Below are 24,926 nucleotides of genomic sequence, written 5' to 3'. Positions count from 1 at the left end.
TAGTAATTTACTATATTAGCACAACACCTTAATTAAATGATTAGAAATTTAATTAATTATAGCATTACATTATAAATTTATAATACGATTACTTAATTAATTATAACATTATGTTATAAACAAATGATTTCTTAATTAATTATAACATTCTATTATAAACATTAGTACAATACTTAATTAAATAATTAGAAATTTAATTAATTAAAACATTACATTATAATTAATAATAACATTACATAATTAAATGATTACTTAATTAATTATAAATTTATAACATTACATTATAAACATTAGTACATTACTTAATTAAATGATTAAAAATTTAAATAATTATAACATTACATTATAGAACATTAGTGCAATATTTAATTAAATTATTAGAAATTTAATTAATTATAATATTAAATTATAGATTTATAGTATGATTGTTTAATTAATTTAATTAATTGTTTGTGTTTTAGTTTTGATTGAGGAATTTTATGTGAATTGTGATGAATTGATTGAATTCAAGTATTGCCTAGATATTAGAGGATTTATGAGTCTCATTGGACACAAATGAATGAGTAATCAAAATTTGTCAAGGGTGTATTTGTAAACTTTTAAGGTAATTTTGTCATTTTTAAAACTAATAGGGGGGTAATTAATTTTTTTCAAGGTACCCAAGAAAGTAACCGGAACCTGCATTTTAGGTTCTGGTTCCTTGAATTTAAGAACTTGCACTATGCGATTCCATTTCCGATTCTTTTTTTTGGAAACCTGTACTGTGCGATTTCAGTTCCCCCGAAAAATGCAGGGTACCCGGAACTGCTTACTCAAGGCTAATCTGTGTAGGCTCGCTTAAGTAAGAGCTAACATCGCTTAAGTGATTACGATTATTTTGACACAAATTGGCATTGGTCGCTTAAGCAACGTTAACTATTGCTTAAGCGATCAAGGCATAAATACTATATCGTTTAAGCAAGAGCTGCATCGCTTAAGTGATCGTATACTTGAGGACAAGTTTAGACACAAATTAGCCTTGGTCGCTTAAGCGACATCGACTATTGCTTAAACGATCAAGGTATAAATACTAGATTGCTTAAGCAAGAGTTGTATCGCTTAAACGATCGTGTACTTGAGGATAAGTTTAGACACAAATTGGCCTTAGTCGCTTAAACAATGTCGAATATCGCTTAAGCGATCAAGGCATAAATATTGAATCGCTTAAGCGAGAGTTGCATCGCTTAAGCAATTGTGTACTTAAGGATGAGTTTAGACACAAATTAGCCTTGGTCGCTTAAGCGATGTGGGCTATCGCTTAAGCGATCCAGACTCATATATACTAGATCGCTTAAGCGAGACCTACATCGCTTAAGCAATCGTATACTTGAAGATAACTTTAGACACAAATTAGCCTTGGTCACTTAAGCAATATGGGCTATTACTTAAGCGATCAAAACTTATATATACTAGATCGCTTAAGCTATCTTTTTTTTATATGGATTATTTGACAACCCCTTATTAAGTAACGTTAATGTTAACTTGGGACGTTCAAAACATTACAAGATTCAAGAGAAAAACAGTAAATTAGCCTTGATCACTTAAACGACATCGGTTATTAACACATATTAAGGTCAATTAAGAAGGATTATTTGACAACATAATTTCATCAACACATATTAAGGTCATTTAAGAAGATTATTAATGTTAATTTAAACCTTGGATGTTGACAACATCAAAATATAACAGCTACGATATGTGACTAACAACTCTTTGATACATACAGGAATGTCATAATACACTAGTATGACACGTTAGTAAAAACGTATTTCATTTCCCACGTTACGGAATATAATTTTTCGCTCAAACATTCACAATATCAAAAGATTGAGGAGAAAAGAAGCAAATTGGCCTTGGTCGCTTAAGCGATGTAGGCTTCTGCTTAAGCGATCACAGCTTATTTATATTAGATCGCTTAAGCGATTGTGTATTTGAGAAGGATTATTTTAAGTACAAAAGCAAATTACACTTGATAGCTTAAGCGATGTCAGTTGTCATTTAAGCGATCATATACAGATAAGTCATGATCGCTTAAGCGATAGCCTACGTCGCTTAAGCGACCAAAGCCAATTTTCTTTGTACTTGACTATTCCTTCTCAAATTCAAGATCATTTAAGAGATGTCAGTTTTCGCTTAAGCGATCCTGTACAGATAAGCCTTGATCGCTTAAGCGATAGTCCACATTGCTTAAGCAACCAAGGTTAATTTGTGTCTAAATTATCCTCAAGTACACGATCACTTAAGCGACGCAGCTCTCGCTAAAGCGATCTAGCATATATAAGCCTTGACTACTTAAGCAATAGCCCACATCGCTTAAGCGACTAAGTCTAATTTGTGTCTAAATAATCCTCAAGTATACGATCGTTTAAGCGTTGTCAGCTCTCGCTTAAGCGATCCAGTATAGATAAGCCTTGATCGCTTAAGCAATAGCCCACATCGATTAAGCGACTACGGCTAATTTGATAATCTCATATAAAGTACTCATTAAAACCATTAAAATTGTTTTCTGATTCACTAATAAGTGTTCAACAAATTAAGAGAAAAACTAATAAAACAATAGCCTAAAAATCTGTCAACCAAGATCCTCACTCACCAAACAATCAATTAAGAGAAAAACTGAGGAAATTATTTTGATTAACAGGAAGCAACTACAATAAAGAAATCTGGAAAATGATAGTTCCAGCAGTTCTAGCAGTTCCAAAAATAACTACATACCAAAACATGCATTTTGTCTCAACTAAATACACTTTCAGTCCCGACTCTAAAGATTCCATGGATCCTGCACCTTTCTAACTAAATACACTTTCTGCTACCCAAAAAACACAGCTAAATCTATTCCATGCTTTTGTATCTCCACTAGCTTCAAATGCCTTCCTTTATTCCTCCCCTCGCTGCTTCAAAGTTGGTTGTGATTACTGATAAATGGTTTACACTTTAACTCATTAATCATTCAGGCAATCTGTCACCACTGCATCATGGAATGACTTAACGTTACTAAATGATGGCTTTATCTACTAAGTAAAAGATAAATTGGTAAAACCTCTCTCGTAGGAGAAACTAGCGCCCCAAAACCTAAACTGGGTACATTTGCTTGTTTCTTCTATTTCAACACCTACATAACAAAATAAAAGTGAATATAATGAAATATGAAAACACGTAATATTCATGATTTAACACATGCAAATACTAGAGATACTACAGCAACGTTAGTTCATGATGAATAAGGATGCCTTTGCAATGAATCAGAGAGAAAGAGGGGTACCTTACGAGCTGAAAACAGAACACATGAAGATTCCCCATAAGGTGTTGTCTCCTCAATAACATCTGGAACTTGATGCTGCAACTCAGTTGACCCATTAGAGAAATGGGGAGGTGAAGATGTGGGCAAAGATGAACCTGAAGAGAAAGCGACAGGCTGTGGAGTTGCAGGAGATGTCCGAAAAGGCACAGCAGCGGCTAATTGTTGAAGTAAAGATATGAGGGCCAGAAGGATTCTGTTTCTCAGATATTTCCAAACCTCTGAGCGTTACGGTGGCTTTTTGTTTGCTTGCATGTAGAACACTTTCCAGACTACGTTCAGAACCTTTATTTAGGGACTTTGTTTGTGACAAAAGAAGTCCAGATAAGAGAGAGGTCCCAAAAAATAAACTCGAACTTCTATCCATTGCAACCATGGTAGATGTTCCGTACCCACGAAGGTTGGAAGAAGCTGATACATGAGAGGTAAATGACATTTTTCCACCTCTATCACAAAGAGAAGGAGAAGCATGTCGCCTATGCATCCCACCATCCTCTTCGTTTATTATCCGTCAAAACCACAATCCCTTTAAACTATGGCCTTACCAATATTGCTAGCGACGTAGAGAAAAAGGAAAAAGAACATGATATGAAGTGTTTTAGTCAATTATATATGTTATGCCTGAAAAGGTAGGGCTGACGTGGAGCCTCGTCAGCAAAGGTTGGTCAGAGCTCAGAAGGGTTCTATGCCGTCCAGGTGCGACCACGTCGCGCCTAGCTCAATTGGCATGCAGGTGAGCGTCAGGCCAACAAGCGGCTAGAGATCACCCATGTGTCAAAGCTCTGCTTTGATCGAGGAAATCCCTCGGGCAGGTGACCAATAGGACACAAAGGAAGGATTTGCGCGGCACCTACCCACTTGTAGCTTTTATAATCATTACCTTGAACTCTCATACTATAAATAGAGGACTTCCCTCTCATTTTGAGGGATTAGCCAATTTTACGCTGAAATATCTCTCTCTCTCTCTCTTTCTTGTATTCTCTCTCAAATTGTAACTCAGCTTGATGAACGCGACCTGATCTCACTTATTAATACAATATCAGTGGACATAGGATTCACTTTTGAGCATCCGAACCACTTTAAATGTTGTTCTTCACCCCTTATTTAGTTCAACCCCCCCTCATATCACGTGTGACTTCTAAGTCCTTTTAGCATTTCACACGTGCGAGTAGTTGGTGTCAAAATCAAGTATCAATAGTATAGAAAGTTTAAGAAAGCACACAGAGACCAAATACAAGTCTCCAAACATTTTGGAAAAAAAGAAAAGGAAAATGAAATTTCCAATCAAAATACCTCACTCATTGCATCAGCAACACAACACCTAATAAAATCTTCGTATAGATCAGCAGATCGTTGTATTTCTAGAGCATTAGGCCAATGTTCTAATATCAACAGGGCATATTCACAACACCTGCAATCCAAAAAAAAAAAAAGATGATTTGAACAACAGCATAAAATTGCATCATCAATTCAAGAAGAGTAGTCATACCTTGCACGGAGCACTGCATCACGATCATTCTTTGCACAATCAGCTATGCGAGGAAGCACATAGCAACTTTGCAATTATGAAACATCTGGAAGAGAGAGAGAGTTTCAAAACATTTCAAACAGGAAAAATCGAAAGACTTGTATAAAAGGGACAAACTGTCCGAATATTTAAGAAAAAAATTTACCATCTTTATGCAATTATCTACAGACTCTGCAATTACAAATACAGTAATCATAACCAACTTGAAAAGAAAACCCAATTAAACTGAAGAAGAAGATGTTAATCGCGGAGGAACAAGAAGATGTAGAGGAGGAGGAGGAGGAGGGGCTTCAGTTTTGCTAAGAACAAACAGCAACATGGGGGCTATTCTAATGGTAATGGCGAGATAGAGGGGAGCAATTTCTTTGATTTGGGTTTGTGTTAAAATGCAACAATTTTAGGTTTTTGGGGACAAAATATAATTTTTGAAAGATTACTCAATACCTTTATTAATCTTAATTAACCTATGATTAGTGTTTAATTGTTATTAATTTGTCTTAATAAAAAAATAAGGCTATTTAGTAAAGACTGAAAAAACTATATGACCTTTTAATTAAATTCAATGCCAATATGACCTTTTAATCATTGCCTCTATAAACACAGAGAAGTTGCTCTAAATTTTGCGTTTAAGTTTTAGATTGAATGACTATTTTGCCCCTTTAGTTTGAAAAACTAACAAAATAACCCCATTTTTTTAAAGTATGACCTTAGTTAACCAAGAATGGGGTGACGTCATTACCTATTGAAATTAGGGGCAAAAATAAAGTAGTTATGATATTTTAGTGAACTGATATATAAGGGTGTTTGGTTCCGGGTACTTTGTATTTTTTGAAGGAACGGAAACCAGAATCAACGATTCCTTGAAATTTGAAACCGAAACTGGAATTGACGGTTCTGGTTCCTAAATACCCAGAACCTAAACTCTAAACCCGGTTCCTAGTTCCGAGTACCCTGTAAAATTCATTACCCCCCAAAAGTTTTTAAAATGGCAAAAAAACTCTTAAAACTTACAAATACCCCCCCTTCCCGCGGGATTTGTTAACAAAAATAAAATTACAAACTCCATTACTTTGTATCGGTAGATTCTCAAAAGTCAAACTAACTTACTTTAAATATTATTAAATATAAATATAAATGTATTCACATTACTTTTTCTATAAAAGTTTCAACTAACCTCCCACTCTTTAATTTTATTTCATATTAATCTCAGTTTCCGTTCCAGTTCTAAAAATTTGGAACCAGAACCTACCAATTGACGGTCGGTTCTGGGTAAGAACCAGAACCAGACCTTGGGTATCCACCGATTCCGGTTCTAATTAGTTCTTTTGAACATCCCTACCTATATATCTAGTTATAATCTTCACAACTACTAATAAAGAGTAATCATTAGAGACTTATCTTACCGTTAACTTATGACATCAAAAGAATAGTCGAAGTGTACACAAGTTAATCTAAACACACTTGAATACCAAAAAAAAAAAAAAAAAAAAAAGAAAGACATGACTATAATCAATGTAACCCATTTAATAATCTTTTATATTTATGTCGCAATATGACTTAACCCATTTAATAACTTATTTAATGCATTTATAATATGTTTACCTCATTTAAGTCGTTTATAAGACGTATAATTCAATTAACTTGTTTGGTACTCATGTTTTACTGTATCTTAATTAATTTTTGTATAAATTTTTGTATCATAAACAGTTAATTGCGTTATAAACAAGTTACATAACCTATTTAATTTATCTTATTATTAAACGAGTCCATAAGTTTAGACCATTTAATCCAAATAGTTATATGTTTGTCTATACAAATTCAACATAAATACAATTAGCCTAAAACCAATTGAAAGCAAGGATAAGATAGTTCTCAAGCCTTATGAGAGGGATAAAAATATAATTTAATCAAGCTTACTAACTTTTACAACACAAGTTAAAATAAGAAAAAAAAAAAATAGTATGATAAACTTCAATCAATTCTTAGGATGAATAATGCTACAATACCGGTAATTTTCACCGAATTTTTAGGCTAGGTAATAAACGCTGCCGTTTATTTATTGCGTCATCTTCCTAAAACCCAAAAATTTCTGAAGATAACACTAAACCCAAAACCCTCAAAAGAGTTCTTCAATGGAGAATTTGATCATTCTCTGATAATCACTCTCTTCTTTGGGAGAGAATTCAATTAACCTCAGAAATGGCTTCAATCAAACCCTTCTCTCCTCATTTACAGTCACAATTTTACCACCCCAAAACCCTAAGCCTCTACAAATCACCATTCATAAGTCTTCCCCACAAACACAAACCTCAAAAACTCTCATTTACATCCCACGTTTCTCACAAACCCGGTTCAAAACTTCATTGTTCAAGCCCTTCTGTATCATCAAAAACAGAAATTTTGAAGTTTTTGCAAGAAAAAGTTGTGACTTTTGTTGTGGGATCAGTGATTTTTTTGGGTTGTTTTGGGTTTAGCGTGAGACCAGGCTGGGCATTGCCTGGGAAAATGAGTAAAATGAGTGAGAATTTGGGGGAGAAGAGTGAGACCCAGATGGGGGAAGATGAAGAAGAGGAGATGTGTGAGAGGGTTTTGAAGAAGGAGCCCAGAAATGTGGAGGCTTTGAAGGTGGTTGTGTATGGGAAGATGAGAAGAGGGAGGACTCAGGAGGCTGTGAAGTATGTTGAGAGGCTGATCGAAATCGAGCCGAGGGAGGTGGAATGGAGGCTGTTGCAGGCGCTTTGTTATGAGATGATGGGGCAGTTGAGTAAGGCCAAGAGGTTGTTTAAGGAAATTTTGAAGAGGAGGCCTCTTTTGCTTAGAGCTTTGCATGTATGTATGGATTCTCTAATTTAAAATTTTATTTGGTTTTGTGCTGTTTGTTATCATGATTATGCCATGTATATGATTGGTTGTTGTTTGTGGATAGGACTTTGGAAGGTCTAGAACTATAATTTGACTGCTCAACTCGATAATCTCTTGGGATGTTGAATTCAGGTTTAGGGTTTAAGGTTGCTTAAAGGAAATCTTGAAGGAGAGGCCTCTTTTGCTTAGAGCTTTGCATGTATATATGGATTCTGGAATTTAAATTTTTGGTTGGTTATGTGTTGTGTGTTAGGTTTCCAATGATTATGCAATGTATTTGATGTGGTTCTTGTTTGTGTATAGGACTTATCAAGGTCTAGAAAAACAAATTTCAACTTTCTTCTATTACTTAAATTTAGAATCTCCACTACGATGTTGAATTCAGTCCAAATTTGCCTAAGTAGTTCATTTCTAGATGTGAAATTTCATCACTCTTGTTGTTCATGTTTACTTAGATGTTTTAGTCGATTCTTTAGGAAAAGGTCAACGTTTTGTTATCTGATTTTATGTACAGAGCATTGGTCGGATTCACTATAGGATTTAATTCAGTTATTCAGGCTCTGATGAGGTTTGGTTTTATATCTCTCCCTAGACATGAAGATTACTCAGCAAGATAATTGATTGGTGTCTCTTTGGCAAACTAAGTCGAAAATGCTTACCTGTGGATAGTAGTAACGTTGATATTCCTTTGTACTCATCCATATGATTGACAAACCCCTTTCTTTCCTGGTGTTTAAGTCTAACTACCATCATTTTCCTGTGAAGTATCGGTTTGTGGAGTTTGCATTGGATAACCTGTCTAATTGCTGTTTGGCTAAAGTTTCTTTGTCATTTTCAAAACATATGCAGATTGCTAGTTGATACCGAATAAAACAGATGACTTTCCTTGATGCAACTTGTATTCTGTTACCAATTATGGTACAATTGTTCAAAGTCATTTAAGTTATTTTGTACTATATCCAAGCACTTTTTTGCATTTCCATGCATGTAATGAAATGGTTAACCTATTTAAATTCTTTTCTTTTTCTCTCAGCAGCTGACTTAAGCCTTCTGTTTCTGCAGGGTCTGGCAATGGTGATGCACAAAAACCATGAAGGCCCGGCTGTTTTTGAGATGCTAATAAAAGCTCTGGAAGTTGCACGCCGTGAAAAAAGGGTCGCCGAGGAGCGGAACATAAGAATTCTAATTGCACAAATGCATGTTATGAAGGTGACTTGTTAAATGATTTTCTCTTATTAAGTTCGTATATATGCCAATGCATTTCTCATTTACCATTGTGTGTGGGGAAAGCTAGCTCAAGTTTCTGATGGATAGTTTCATCCTTCATGTTGGAGCTACTGATAAGTACAGATGAATACGCACAGCGAGAAAATTAAAAATTCTGTTGGATTGGTGGGGTTCGATTGTGAATATGACCATTTGCAATATTATTTCCCTTGCAGGGTATGTTGGAGGAGGGCTTGAAACAATTTCAAGATCTGGTGAATGAAAATCCTCGTGATTTCCGACCTTATCTTTGCCAAGTAAAAATTCACTTTACACACAGCTAATTGGTGTCTAGGCTTAAGACAGTTTGCAACCGTTCAAGTTCATATTTTACAACAAAAATAAGGAAATGGCTAGAATTATGCTAAGGATAAAATAAGCCTTAAATGGCATTGAAGTGCATTTCTTTTTTGAAGTGTTACTCTGAATAACCAGTTGTTGGTTGTTGGCATTCTGACAGGGTATAATCTATAGTTTGCTGGATAAAAAGGAGGAAGCTGCAGAACAGTTTGAGATATACCAGAGCCTTGTTCCTGACGAATTTCCAGAAAGAGGATTTATGGACGACGTTGTCTTTGCGGCTAAAACTAAATCTAGAGAACGGCTTAAAAAGGAGTTTGAAGCTGAATTCTCATACAAGAAATGAAGCACCAGAACTTACTGTTCCTCAAATGGCTACCGTCATCAAATATACATATTTTAGACATTTATCTTATGTTGAAATCGTTGGAGCGAAGCCAATCTTCATCCGAGTCAACTTTAAGAGTGGCAAAATCACTATGAATCACAGAATGTTTACCTTTTCAAGTCAATCTTTTTACGTTCGCAACATCTTCCATATCAATATGGTGTGATTTGGTTCATCAGTGAAATCCTGTGTCATTTCTTCGTTCACATTGTTTTTTAATTTCATAGAGCTCTCAAAGTTGTTGGATTGGTTTTAGAGACATGTATATTGTCTTGAGTGAGTTGTGATAGTGTGACATTTCTCTAAAACAATATAAAATTTTCAGCCATGAATTATCTTTTATGCAAATAATAATTCAATATCATGTCTTTCTTTTGGTATAATTCTGGTTGCAAAGGCAATCTCCACCATTAACATGTCTTATAGAAAAATCAATATTATGCATATTCTAATTTACTTGAGCCTACACAAAATCAGTAAAAGCTTCCTCCAGGTTTGATCAATGAGAGTTGCAAGATTTGGAACTTGAAAGTGAAAATCTAAGTTAGAATATCAATAGAAGAAGTGTACTCTGTCTTTTCATTGTACTCACTCAAAAATTTTCAAGCAGAAAGTCTTAATGTAAAAGATAAAGAAATCATCGGTGCTAGAAATCATCTGTATTCATTCAAAACAAGAAAAATTAATTTTCACAACATGTATTAATCCATCATATTATAAATGAACTATACAGAAATATGCATTATATTTTATTCCCTCAGTTACTTTTTTTTTTTTTTTTTTTTTGGGTTTTTTTTGGGGGAGGGGGGTGGCTATCATCTAACCATATCCAGACAATGTCTTTTCCTTTTCACCAATTCTGTAAGGATCGTTATCAAAGAGAATACCTGTTGAGTGTAAATAGCCATCAAAGAGCCTTTCAAATTTGACTGACCTTTTAATGGCAAATGAATGCATAATCTTCAATTCCTTCAAGTAGTCTGCCGATCTTCCTGTTAATTCCGGATCCAGGAGCCAATTAAGACACAGTGAAACTTATTGGCTCATCGCCATATAAAACTAAACGCAGGACCAGTTCTGGTCTTTGACGTCAGTTGTAGAATGCAAACTTGAACCCTCTGGAATTCCTAATGGAGGATCCTGGCATGAGCAATTGTCAACTGTAAATAGTTCCCATTCTTTAATTCCACACTTGTCCAAAGCAGTAACTAATCTAATTCTCTCTGTTTCATTTGGGTAAGCCCCATTCGGACTAACAAGCACTGCTCCGGTATAAGACTGCCCAGCAACTCTTGCAGCACCATGATAATGAAACAAACCCCAACTGAAATCATCAGATACATATACGATCGTCCAAAACTCTTTTGAAACAACCCCATTATCCAGGACAGTGAAGTAAAACGTCCCTGGAATCTTGTCTCTCTTAACCCGATACTTCCGCCTCCTCCAGACCAGCCGCCCCTCTAGAGTTCTAACCTGAAAAACAGGCTCATACCAAAACGACCCTTTTGCTTTTCCCCTGTAAAATAGCTGGTACTGGCAAGGGAATTGATCATAGGCTGGGTTTTGTCCAGCCACAACACGCCAACTCCAATCCAGACTCCCCAACCAGCCAACAAAAAGATCTTCAGCGGTTTCATGAGACAAGTCTTTTCCTTGAAACTTCGCCATTGGAGGCACATAAGGTTTTTCAGGAATCTTTGCATCCAATTCCAGGCAATTGTTCTTCTGTAATACACACAGCGAGAATGCTTCCAGGTTTGGACTTTCATATGAAGCAATACACCGATAATTACAAACCTGATCAACTGGACTGCACTGGTTCAAGCACTGAAGTGCTTTCCTACAATTAGGATCCAGAAGACAGTTAAGTATCTGAGGTCCACAATTCAGTACCATGCAATTCAGAGTTGAAAAACCCTTCGATCTCAAGTTCTGTAGTGTTGGTACTGGCCTTATATAAGCATTAATAATAACCAACAAACAGAACCTTATATCATCAGAATTGTGTCGATCCCACGCCTCAGATACAGTTTGGATAACTTCCACTGATTCATTTGCTTTCTTTGGCTGTGCAACACCAACTATTTTGTCAAATATGGTCCCTTTTGTTTCAGAATGGACATAAGTTCCTCCTAGTTTATTCAATAAATTCAGAGAGGAGTCGAAGCTGATTATATTCGGGACATTTCGACTGTTTTCCTGAATCCACTCCACAGATTCTTGATCTGTGACAGCAACAATCAGCAAAATATCTGCATGGTTCAATTCCTTTTGCAGATTGACTACAGTTTGATTAGACAACTGACTGAGATTGTCAGTGAACACAACCATTTCATATCCTTCATCAACCCATTTTAGTCTCTTCGCCTGCATAGAGGAAAATATAGCAATGGGTACTTAAATCTAGCATAAACAAGCACACTTATCTGATAGACAAACAAATCGACAGCATAATCTGCTGGAAATTCATACTCCTCATGCAAGAAAACTGAAATCAATAGCTAATGGCATTCCAATGATTACTTGATTACTCTGATTTTAACTTGGCTTAGGTAGTCAAAATATTCAATAAATTGCAACAATAATCAAACAACAACATAAATAAACACAGAGAATTTGATCAAAGCCTCACTTCCAAGAGTAAAGATTAAGAAAGATTTCACTATCATTTTTTTTTTTTTTTTATAATCTAGAAATTCACCGACCTTGCTTCACAGAGCCGAGCTTGAAACTAAAGCCCTACCGAGCCTTACAATCTCTAAAGCCCGGAAACAATAGCTTTTGGAACTATAGGTACTCATGTTCCAAACCTTGAGAAAGCAAATGACAAGCCTAACCACTTGGCTAAGGTTCAAGATTTCAATATCATTTTGAACCCTACATATCCAAGTCAGCTCTCAGGATTCAGGAATGGAGCCACTAAGGGCTAACCTTGAAAATTTTATTAAGTCCCCTTCTACATTTTGTATTCTTAAACCCTTTATTGTATTTTATTGCTCAAACATCAAATTTATTTAAACTTGCTCTTTAAATTTTCATTTTTCCCTTCCTCTTCTAATTCTATTTAAAGAACACGAACAAACAGCCATTATATCTTACAATCCGAAAATTAATTTTTTTCTCTTTTTACTATATTATCTGCTCCTATTTAAAATAATAGTATTAATCTATGTCTTATATTTTAAATTATAAAAAAAAAAAAAAAAAATTGACAAATAAAACTGTCTATTATTTGAGCGAAAAAGAAGCTACTTTCGTAGCATTATCAATTCTTTAAGAACAAGTAGTGATGATACTTACGGTGTGGAGCATGACCTCTTGCCACGTGGCGCATTTCAGGGGGCTGACGGAGCCGTCACCGACGACGGCCACAATTCTCACCGGTGTGTTAGTTTGCTCCGTCACAGCACACTCATTCTTCTCCAAAACCGCGGGAACTTTACTTCCCGAACGGAAAACGACTTTCCGCTTGGAAAACAAAGGTAGAGGAAAGCTTACGGTTCCGCGGAAATGGATGAGCGACAGTGAACCGGCCGCCGAGATGGTGAACCGACGGTTTGATGGGATAGAACCGGGTTTGAATTTGGTAAGAGCGGGTGCTTCCAGAGACATGTTGAGAAGTGAAGGAACAGTTTTAGCTAAATTATGGGATTTTTAAACTTTAATATAAGAGTTTGGAAAGTGCTTTTATTGGTACACTTTTTGTAGAAGCAATTTTTGCAAGAGTCACATCACCTTTTAAGACCTTATCGGGTTAACTACAAGAATATGATAAAAGACTCTATGAGACGAGTTTGGAAAGTACTTTCATGCAGAAGCAATTTTTGCAAAAGTAAAAAAGAATGTTACAGTCATCAACTATAGTGCATTAAATATATGCATCGACTATAATAAAATTCTAACCGTTGATTAATATTAAGTTAAAATAAATTAATGATTAAGATTTTATTACATCATTCAGTGCATAAATTCGGTGCATCACTGTCGGTGGCTGTATTATTTTCCAAAGTCAAATGATATAGTCAAGTGAAGACTAAAAAAGCTTAGCTGAACTATGGAAACTCTTTAAGGGGGTTTTGGTACGACACACTCAGGGGAGTTTATTATTAAAAGAGGAGTAAACGACATGATCCCACCCAAGGTTCAGCGAAATGGTAGTTTCCACTTTTGGTTTCATTTATTTCAGATTCTTACATTTAATTAAACACCGTCATTAACTGTTTAACCAAGGGTGGGAATATGGAAAATTGCCTTAGGCCTTTTATCAAGCAGGTGATAAACGTGACTTAGGGCTTCGATTTTCGACGAATGGAAAGTTAGAAACAACCAAAAAACATACCCAGACAAACTACAACCGAGAAGATACCTAAAATCGCAAGGTGGCAAGTGTGGGAGTGGCCATAAAAGTGAGTGATGATGACAAGTGGGGGTATGAGTTTTATAGAGGAGGTCGTGGGAAGTCCAAAGGTGGTCTTAGAAGTTATTTTGAAGTTTAGGATCAATAAAAAAAAGCCAAAATCTGACCGCTTGGGCGATGCTAACATGAGCCATTTATTACTAACATGAGCCTACTTTCAGCCCAAAGAAGCATCGATGCATATTAACGTGCTAACATGCACCACGATACAATAAAAAGTTAAAATTAAGAAAATAGTGTTAATTTAAGAGTAAGAATCTAGAATAAATGAAAACAGGGATGAGAATTTTCTATTTCGCTAAACCTTGGGTGGGAACATGTAGTTTACTTTGGTTTATTTCTCTCACTTTTCTTTCCCATATTTTCTCTACACTTCCATACTTTCTCTACACATCTTTACTATAATTCTTCCATGTTTCTTTCATATTTCTAACTTTCCCTCAACCTCAAGGGTGAAAATGTTATAGATAGTAAAAGATCCCATATATGTTTTAATTTATGTTCTTTAACATGTTTAATATTTATGTTTTCCTTTATGTTATTGTTCTTCATTTTTGTACATGTTCTTCATTCATATTTATGCTCTCCATTTATGTTATTGTTTAATTTTCACTAGTCCTTTTAGATGATGTTAGAAGCTGCGTGAGTGTACGTGTGTGTGGGATAAAAGGAAGGCCTTGACTATTATTTCAACCTATCGTTGTGTTGATTGGTTTTGCTTAGGTCGACTATCATAGTTTCTCGCATATATAAACTCCACGACTTGCTGACAGCATCTCTAAGGTCTAAAAAATTTAGTAAAAATATTAAATTAGATTTAAACTCAAGCCGGCCCGGTGGCCTTGCCTTGTCAGTAACGGCAGTCATCTGACACTGACAGGGACTGTAGTGTGATTATCAGAATATATTGGACTAAATAAATTTTCCAATGAATATACATTTCAATTTGTAACAATTTCACGCCAGAATCTCGCCTTCCCTTCCCCAAAGACCCCAACTCTCATATACACTTAATTTCATCTCTGTTTCTCTTTCTTTCTCCTTCATGACGATAAATTATTCAAATTCAGAGCAATTTTCAAGCTAGAGCCGCAAACAAGCGTGAGCAAGAGCAGCAGCCGGTACGGTTTTATGGTTGCTGCGGCAGCGGCGGCGCGTGGGATTTTTTGTGGTGGTGTGGTGCAAACTGAGAAGGGAATTGGCGGCTGGGAGTGGAGTGGTGACGTGTCAACTTAGGGTTTAATGCGCATAAAAGGATTTTTCTATGTGATTTTATTTTAAGATTTTATTTGTGCACACCAAGTTTGATGGAAGTTCTGTGAGAGGACAAGAAGCAAAAGCAAAATGGCGAATAGCAGATATGAGTATGTGAAGTCTTTTGAAGTTGAAGATGAAGTTTTCATGCCCAACTTGATCGTTGTTAGAATCGACGGCCGGGATTTTCAGAGGTGGTATTCAATAAGATTTTATTTTATTTTATTTTATTTTATTTTTTTTTTTTGAAGAGAACAAACGAAACTTAAAAAATGAATGAACTTTCGATTTTATGTTAATTCTTATGAGGTTTCTTTACATGGGTTGTTTTCATTGTTAATGTTATAGCAGGTTTTCTCAAGTTCATGAGTTCGAGAAACCAAATGATGAGAGAGCTTTGAATTTGATGAACTCATGTGCAGTTGCAATGTTGGAGGAGTATCCAGATATAGTTTTTTCATATGGTTATAGTGACGAGTATAGGTTGGTGGCTCAACTTTTTACTTATTTATTTATGTGGTGTTGTTCAGTTTTGGATGATTTGTGCATTATTTGATTCTGTGTGTGTAACTCTGGTGTAATTTGCAGTTTTGTTTTCAAGAAGACGACAAAGTTTTACCAGAGGCGAGCCAGGTTTTAGTTCAACTTTGTCTAATTGTTTTAGTAATTGCAACTCATTTGATATAGTGTTATTGATGAAGTTGTAAGAAAATAAGTGGTAATGGGTGACAGCTGCAGAGGTGTAGCGAGAAAGTTATAATATTTATAAAATCAAATCAAAACAATTGTATATATATGGCACCCAAAAAAAAAAAAAAAAAAAAAAAAAAAAGAGAGAGAGAGAGAAAGAGAATTAAAGAAATAGAACTTCAAAGTCAATTTGAAGACACATAATACAAATGGATGAAGTTTAGAGAAAGAAATCTATAAATTGAGATGCTTAAAATTTGACAGAAGTTTTACATGAGGATTCAAAGTTACTTTGATTTAAAGGAAGAAATCCAAGACACGAAACATAAAGTTTTTCCGCAAGTTAGTTTGCTCTTTACAAAATATAAGAGAGAAATTTATAAAAAAAAAAAAGAGTAACTCTTCCATATTTGTCTAATAATAAATATTTCTCCTTAAAAAAATATGCTTGAAACGTTTATTGAAGGAGTTTAGCCCTCATTAAGTTCAGCCACTGGATAGTAGAGTATTGTAATGTTTAGGAAAAGGGAAAACCAATTTGAAGTATCTCAATATACTCTGCCAAAAAGACCAAAGCGGCAATAAACCAGAATCTGTTAAAGCATGTGGAGGTCTAACCTCTTCTTTCAGTTCTATATGTATGTACTACCAACACTCTTTTGTTACATTTCTTGTGTACAGCCTTGTGTCAGCGTTTGAGCCTCTCTTTTTTGTGTTGTCATATATTCTTGCTTATCAAATGTTAATCTTTACCTTACGTGATATTTGTACTACTTCGTTTGTTTTGTGCTTTTCTTGTGTATGTATGCCTTTATAAGAGTGTTTTGTCTTAATTTTGCAAGCCTGTATGGTCTATGTAAAAGTATTTTTTTTCCCCTATTTTGTGATCTTATATGGCCTTTGTAAGAGTGTTTGTTCCTTATTTTGTGTTCTTTTACATATTTGCTAACTGAAAAATTAGATAAACTCAATTCTATCTTACATATGCATAAGTTAATATACTGTCATTCTGAACGTTTTCTAGAGAGGTGAAAGTGAAAGTAGGCATGCATGTGAAGTATTGGAAGCGTACCTACATTGATATTTTCCTTTTCTTTGTAATGGGAAGCTTAAGATTAGGAGTACCTAGGAACACTTCCGTGCTGCTCGGAATGGATGATTGACTATGACTGCAGAATTTAGAAATACATTTATCAGTTTCCTATCCTAATGCATAAAAATGTTTACATGCAGGCTTTCATATGAGCCATTTAGATTTTCTCCCTTGGTGGAATTGTGTATCATTTATATGCTTCTTGAAATTGTATGCAGCAAAATTCTATCCCTCACTGCATCATTCTTCACTTCTATGTATGTCACAAAATGGAAAGAGTTCTTCCCCCAGGAGAGGTTGAGATATGCCCCTTCATTCCATTCTCGAGTCATAAGTTGTGCATCAATAGAGGTTCTTCAAACATATCTTGCATGGAGACAAAACGATTGTAAGTATTTTTATACAGCAGGACTTAAACAGACCTTTTTTTTGATATCATTGCTTTTCTTTTTTTAAATTACCTGAATCTGAAGGCACTAAACTCATGCTTGGTTTGGCAGGTCATACGAATAACCAATATAGTACTTGTCTTTGGATGCTGATTAAAAGTGGAAAGACCGAAAAGGAAGCAGAAGAAATTCTGAAGGTGCTAATTTTAGATTCTGCTTGTGCTTGTGTGCTTGTCTTTGTATATTATTTATTTTGATAGAAATATAATTGTCACAGTCTTGTGTATACATATATGTGGGTGTGTGCGCATAAAACCCGGCGTTGATTTTTACTTATCCTATGTCTTTCGACTCTGCAGGGAACTCAAAAACAAGATAAAAATGAGCTTCTTTTTCAGCAGTTTGGTATCAACTACAAAAATCTTCCTGAATTATTTCGTCGAGGATCTTGTGTTTTCAAGACAGAGGTAATCCATCCATCTATTTATGTAGAATTATGTTACTGATTACCATAAAGGCTTGGTGATTTTGTTTCTTGGAGACTCCACTCCTATTGGAATTTTTGTGCTCACTATTTATCAGTCATAAATTTTGCTGTTTTTTAATTCAAACATGAGAGGGATACAAATGAATCTACAATTCACTGAGGGTGAATTTGGGAAAATGAGGCAATTTTAGATTGACTTTCCAAAGTGAATTAGTTGGGTGGACAAGAAAGCAAGGAAAACAAGTAATACTGGACATATGAATTCTAATTTCCTTTTTTCTTCATCAGGTGGAAGATATTGTTAAATATCATGAGGATGGCACTCCTGTCAAAAGACTGCGGAGAAAGCCGAGGATAGTTCACTCAGAGAATATAGCTGGTAGAAACTTTTGGAGTGAGCATCCATGTCTTCTTAAGGAGCTGGGGTGTTTTGAAGAGAATGTTAGCAAAATTAAACCAGATTATGTTAGGTCCTTTCTATTTGAAAACAAGTTGATGCCATGTGCATGGATCGTAATTAGAATTGATGGCTGCCATTTTCACAGGTAAGCTTTGTTGACAAAGCAATATCTCCTTCTTGGTATATTGAGTTTCACTTACAAAAAAAAATATATATAAGATGATACTTTATGTTAATTTATTCATCGAGTATATTTTGAAAAATCAAGACAACAAATTATGAAGTAAACTTAATAATTTATTCAAGTAGAAGTGCCTGTTGCTGTTATACTTAATGATTGACAATAGAATTGGATTATAAATTATGAAGTAAACTTATTTTGAGTGTAGATTTACTCTCAAAATTCTAGAGAAGTCACCATGTAATAAATGTAAAATTTAAGTGCATAAAATCCGCTAACTATTCCTGTCTCTGTGAATGGATTACTATTGCATGTACCATTTTGGTTTCAAACTTGTAATACATGGGATTTTGTTGTTTGTTTAACCACCTAACGTGCTGCAAACAGTAGTCAAGACTTTTTATGGTTCTTGATAGATTCTCTGAAGTTCATGAATTTGAGAAGCCCAACGATGAGAAAGCTCTGAACCTTATGAATTCATGTGCAGTGGCTGTTCTAGAAGAGTTTCAAGATATTACCTTTGCTTATGGGGTTAGTGATGAGTACAGGTATCTGATATGTTTTTATTATATTTTATGTTGGCTCTGCTTAATACTTCTACCAATATTTAATCCCTTCATTGTTGTTATCACTTCCAGCTTTGTTTTGAAGAAGGGATCTCCGTTCTTTCAAAGGCGAGCAAGGTTTGCCCTGTCTTTCCAGTACAATTTTCTGCAATTCCAACATTTTCACGTTTGATTTATGGCTATTTTTTGAAAAAGTTGTTTTTGGAGATATCTTCTTCATGAAATTTCTGTATGATGAAACTCAACTCTTATTGATGTTTGTCACATGTATTGGTAGTGGAAAAACTATGGTAATTTTAGTCCATTCTCCCAGTAATACAGTAATACTCAAATGGAGGAGTGATTTGTGGTTTATCTTTGCATAAAACATAGCTTTTTCATATGCCAAATATGTCTAGTTTTGTCTAGAAACATTTGTCCAAGTATTTAGGTTCCAATTATAGATTTTGATAAAGAAATATATATATTTCTTCTTTAAAAAGAAAAAAGATGTATGTATAGAGTAAATTTTCTTGTGAAAACCCATTTGATTTATGTCACCTACCATCTCTTTTTGGCTATAGAAAGTCACTTGTGCTGCATACTCTCTCTGATTGATTAAGGGAATTATGTCAAACATGTTATCATCATTGCATGCATACGTATTGCTTGATGAGCATATTATTTTTAACGTTAAACTTATTCTCAGTATAATCTTTGCAGTGAAATAGTGTCTGTCATTGTTTCCTTCTTCACTTCTATGTATGTATTGAAATGGAAGGAATTCTTCCCACAGAATGATTTGAAGTACCCTCCCTCTTTTGATGGACGAGCTGTCTGCTATCCATCATCTGATATTATTCGAGATTATCTGGCATGGAGACAAGTTGATTGTGAGTATTCTTTCTTTATTTATTTTTCGGGAGGATGCTTAAAATTTTGGAGGTTTTATTTTATCAATGAATTAATCTGTTTTTTATTTTTTTTTTTCTAAAAATAAATAATGTCTTCAAGTTTGAGTTTTATTTTTTGAATACTGTTATGAACTTTCTGGTAATTCACGTGATTCACAAAAATAATTGATTTACAGGCCACATCAATAATCAGTATAATACATGTTTCTGGATGCTTGTGAAGTCTGGTAAAAGCAAAAGTGAAGCTCAAGGTTGCTTAAAGGTGGTTGTTTCTTTTCATGCTATGATAGCAGGAATTGTTCTTCATTAAATATCACCTTACTGAATGTATCATATTTACCTATGTGGGGTTCTTATACATATTGATTTTGTTTTGGCTTCAAAATTCGAATTCTATATCCATTTAACATGTTATGTATGCTTTTGCACTGGTGTTTTACTTTTTCTCCTTTTTTTTAATTCCTATTGCTTGTATTATGAGGTTGAGAATAGAGAAGCACTTTCATTCATGCATGTATGTGGTTGGCTGTAATGTTAATATAGATGGATTGTTGCTATACTGAATTACTGTCAATACTTACAGAGATCATGGGTCTCTGTTTGAGTCCTTTATCAGTTTTTTCTCTCTCTCTCTCGCCCCCCACCCCCACCCCCCCTCCAAAATAAATAAATAAATAAATAAAAATATTTTCTGTCCTTAATTATTTCAATGCTACTTAGTATAACATTGATGTCATGCATGTAGGAGCCTTATTGAAATCAATGGCTAAGTGAGAGGCGTTTACATGAAGTGTCTCAATTAATTTGTTTTGATTTTTATTTTTCCTTCCTTGCAGGGTACTCAAGCACGGGAGAAGAATGAACTGCTTTTGCAGAAATTCAGTATTAACTACAACAAATTACCAGTGATGTTCCGTCAGGGCTCATCTATATTTCGAATTGAGGTTTACTTATTCTCCTAACTGAAACACAGTTCAATATTTATGTAATATACAGAGTCTGAAACATGATAAGATTATTGTGAATGGTTGAGTGAAAAATAGAATATATATGGGTTAAATATTTTGCCTGTTTGTTTCAATCCTAGCCTTCGATTCCAGCCCTGGCCTCAACTTATAAGCCACTTGCTCCATTTTCAAGCTGGCTTTTTCCTTTCTTATTCCAAACTTCTCTCTTTCATCTTAAGAGCGGTCATTATCTGATGGGTGCTACATAGAGCTACTAATGAAAACTATTGACGAGATATTGGCTATTTCAGTGCTTGCTGCAATGGTTATACCTAAATTGTTTGTTTGAAAGCTAGATCTACACTATATTCAAAAACAACAAAAGCTCTTTAAATTCTTTATGCACTTTCCAGCTTGTCCTTAGTTATAGACTTTTCTCCCATTTGATGTACATAGTTGGAAAGATCATGTTGAAGTTGTTATCCTCGCTTCCGTAGAGACAATGCATATTATTTCTAATGAGTCAGGTAGTGATTCCTAGAGTGGTTTCCCTTGATATATTTAACTTCTCAGGCTGATAGATTCATATTGTCTGCAGACAGAGAAGACTACAACGTTTGAGAATGGAGAAAAGCTACAGAATGAAGTGATTGTATCACACTGTAATATAATTGAGCAAAGCTTTTGGAGAACACACCCGAACATCCTTGACAAAGAGCCCCCTATAACATGAAGTAACAACAGGTCACAGCTTTTCTTCTCATCTTGTTGCTTCTCTGCTTCCGTCTTATTTATGAAATAACTATTAATCTGTGTAAAACAATTTAGAGACTAGAAACTCTGGGATCTTTCTTGCTTTCGTTATATGGAAGGCTTTAGTTTCCGGTGCTTAGGAAGTTGCATGATTTTGGTTGGCATTCTCTGGTTATGAACTTGAAGTTAACATACCAGATGTTACGCTAGTTGAAACAATAAAATTACGCTCACAGTCGTAATCTCGAGATCTTTTTTTGTTATTCTCTTTCCCTGTTCAGTTTCATGCAAAAATGAGTCCAAAGGTTAAATAGCATCACTCCCAAATTTTCTGATGCAAATTCAACTGTTTTGTGTTACCTGATTGGGATATTATCAATTGGAGCGACATTTTTTCTTTTTTTACCCTAAATTTCAAGATACATAGGAAATGGACAGTTAACAATAAAATTTCATATTCTATAATTGAAAGTGGAATCTGAAACGTGTTCATGTCTGGAACTGTCTCGTTTTTCATAATTTTCTTTTCGAACTTATGTATTGAAGTACGAGATTCGATCTTAAGATCTTTTTACGATATTAAGAGATCCAATCAACTGAACTAGTTGGCATCTAAGATTAGCATAAACTTGGTTATACTAAAAACGATACAAGAGAATCGAAGTTGCTTTAAAGTTTTACCGTTTAGCAATAATCAGAATATATATGATCACATAACCATTTACAATTGCATGAATTGTTTTACTTAAAAATAATCTAACTTTTCTTGTCTGGTTTTAGTTTAAAATTGTCACGTTTATGAAACGCTTTTCTCAAATACTTTTTTGTTCAAAAAATTATACGACACAACAGGTATGCATAAAATTCGATAAAGATGGTTAATTACAAATTAGATTAATATATCTTCAATTCAATTTTATTACTATATGAACATTTATCTGAAAACAGACAACCAGTGAAGCACCAGTGGTCTAGTGGTAGAATAGTACCCTGCCACGGTACAGACCCGGGTTCGATTCCCGGCTGGTGCATTTTTTGCTTTTTATCCCAAATATTCGGGTCAGTTCTAATTATTTGGGTTAATATGAAAGAAATTAAAATTTTGTAATATGTTATTTGTTTTTTCAATATTTGATATTTTTATTTTTTTAATTTCTTCCAACTTTTATAGAATTTTTAATTTATATTTTCCTCGAAGATGATCTCCAAGTTCGGGACCCGACTTTCCTGGGTGCCCAAAGCAAGGTTGTTCTAGTTTGCGATCAGGCCCGGCTCAAGGGGTAGGCAGGTAAGGCACCTGCCTAGGGCCCCCAAAAATAGAGGCTCAAATTTTTTATAATTTTTTTAATATATTAAAAAAAAAATGGTGTATGATTTTTTATCCAAGTCAGGAGGGGAAAAAAAAAAAAAAGCCAAAAAGATCCGAATTTATTATAAATTTTTTACATATATTCCCACCCAAAGTTTGATAAAATAGTAGTTTGTACATCTAGTTTCATATATTCAAATTTACACCCCTAAATTAACACATTAAATTTCTTTTAACAATAAAAGGTTAAATAGTCATTTACATATCTCAAATTAATCAACCCCAATTCAATCACAAATTAAGACATTAACATAAATTATCTACATCCCTCTTTCAATGCCAGAAGTTTGAAGATGATTCTCATCAATTTTCTCACCAAAATTGACTGGAATCATCACTTTATCATTTTCCCAAGTGTTTTTCCAACCTTGATAGCCCTCGATTTGATCGATTTTTTACGAATCTCATAACCCAACTCCACTGTGCACGACAACCATTTTTGACCTTTTCAGCATGTAGCTGGCGTTGTTGGCCTTCCCTGACACCACCATCTTCCTCCCCTCAACCCTCTCATCAAAATCTCTATCATAACTCATTCGTTTACTCCGTCAAATCAGCGGCCACCAATTCCTTTTGGCTTGCGACTTCTCAAGTCTTTTCTGGCCAATCCAAGCATTGGAAATTACCTATTTCACCACCCATCACTTTTCCAACATCTGCTCTCCACAACCCCCCACCAACCTGACCCAGTTAGCCTGCCGATCGTTGTCCACCTCTCCTAGTGATTTTACATCTCAAAAGACAAGAAAATAAATTTGATATATTTTATCAAATTTATTTTAATATATGTTTATATTATTAGAAGACCCTCAAAGTAATTTTTGCCTAGGGTCATAAATGTTCTTGAGACGGCCCTGTTTGCGATGAGATTCTCTTTTTTGTGGTTAGCTTTGACTTCTTGACGTAGAGGTAAGCCATGAATGAAAATGCATGCAAGGTAATGCGAAAGTTTGAGGGGATTTTGCTTTTTTGTAGAGAGTGTATGTGATTTTGTTTTGTGTATTGTTGTCATTTGAAACTTTGTTTGTGGGACATTCTAAACTGATTAAACCATCCCTTCCTTTGCTCCTCTTTAAATTGTCGCCATCGCCATGTCATCATCATTACACCAACCTAAGTGAAAGGCTTCGTACCAAAAGTGATGCAATCGTTGCGTGAATTAACTCAAAACACTTATCAGACTTCCAAAAACTATCCTTACTATCCTCCTCAGGCATCCTTAGAGGAGCCATTATATGAGTAAATCCCACCACCGGTACAAAAGATACCAAGAAAGCAACCACTGATCGCCATAATATCTCATTACTTACCTAAAAAATCTTCACATCACACATAACAATAATAATAAAAAGCTTTAGTTAGAATTACCCATCATCAAAATATCAAGCATTTGATTCATATCATATCATATCAAGTCAAAATTTTGAGACACATGCCTAATTACTATTCATAATGTCGATCTTAAGCTGTTTCTTTGGATCCTTGTCCGGTAAATTAAATAAATCATATGTGAATGTTGAAGATGAACAATGTCAATGGCGGAAACAAAATAGAGCTAGAAATAAATCTAAATGGGATGTGCACTGCATATACAAATGGATAAAAAATAAATTAACGAAAAACTTGAAGCAAAGCGAAAAATATTAAGGAAATGAATGATTACCGCTGGTAAACATTTGAAGCTGTCATCCCATTGTGTCTTAAGAAGTGCTAGGATGATATCCCATTGCGTCTTGAGAAGGGCTAAGGATGATTAGTGCTATGATGATTAATAATGTAAGACACACTAGTATGGCTACGTTT

General features: G+C 34.7%; 3 protein-coding genes and 1 non-coding gene across 4 annotated transcripts; 3 read left to right on the top strand and 1 right to left on the bottom strand.

Annotated features, from left to right (window-relative positions):
* The first annotated feature begins 6,936 nt into the window (after positions 1-6,936).
* LOC116108306 (protein SLOW GREEN 1, chloroplastic-like) lies at positions 6,937-9,773 on the top strand. Its single transcript, XM_031394559.1, has 4 exons — positions 6,937-7,694; positions 8,790-8,936; positions 9,170-9,250; positions 9,454-9,773. Exons 1-4 carry the CDS (start codon positions 7,065-7,067, stop codon positions 9,637-9,639), a joined length of 1,044 nt encoding a protein of 347 aa, XP_031250419.1. The 5' UTR covers positions 6,937-7,064; the 3' UTR covers positions 9,640-9,773.
* A 749-nt stretch (positions 9,774-10,522) lies between these two features.
* On the bottom strand, positions 10,523-13,296 carry LOC116108289. Its single transcript, XM_031394540.1, has 2 exons — positions 12,985-13,296; positions 10,523-12,051 (listed from the first exon to the last, which is right to left on the bottom strand). Exons 1-2 carry the CDS (start codon positions 13,294-13,296, stop codon positions 10,741-10,743), a joined length of 1,623 nt encoding a protein of 540 aa, XP_031250400.1. The 3' UTR covers positions 10,523-10,740.
* A 2,149-nt stretch (positions 13,297-15,445) lies between these two features.
* Positions 15,446-21,734, top strand: LOC116108287 (tRNA(His) guanylyltransferase 1-like). The gene is made up of 13 exons (XM_031394539.1): positions 15,446-15,549; positions 15,707-15,838; positions 15,944-15,988; positions 17,357-17,526; positions 17,639-17,724; positions 17,887-17,994; positions 18,303-18,559; positions 19,012-19,143; positions 19,234-19,278; positions 19,864-20,033; positions 20,231-20,316; positions 20,891-20,998; positions 21,600-21,734. Exons 1-13 carry the CDS (start codon positions 15,446-15,448, stop codon positions 21,732-21,734), a joined length of 1,578 nt encoding a protein of 525 aa, XP_031250399.1.
* Positions 21,735-22,714: 980 nt separating this feature from the next.
* On the top strand, positions 22,715-22,785 carry TRNAG-GCC. The gene has a single exon. It is a non-coding gene; the product is annotated as a tRNA-Gly (tRNA).
* The last annotated feature ends 2,141 nt before the right edge of the window (positions 22,786-24,926 follow it).

Source organism: Pistacia vera, unplaced genomic scaffold (genome assembly GCF_008641045.1).
Source record: "Pistacia vera cultivar Batoury unplaced genomic scaffold, PisVer_v2 Contig561, whole genome shotgun sequence".
Taxonomy (NCBI): Eukaryota; Viridiplantae; Streptophyta; class Magnoliopsida; order Sapindales; family Anacardiaceae; genus Pistacia; species Pistacia vera.
The sequence above is the reverse complement of the archived record's forward strand: the minus strand, read 5'-3'. Positions and strand labels throughout refer to the sequence as shown.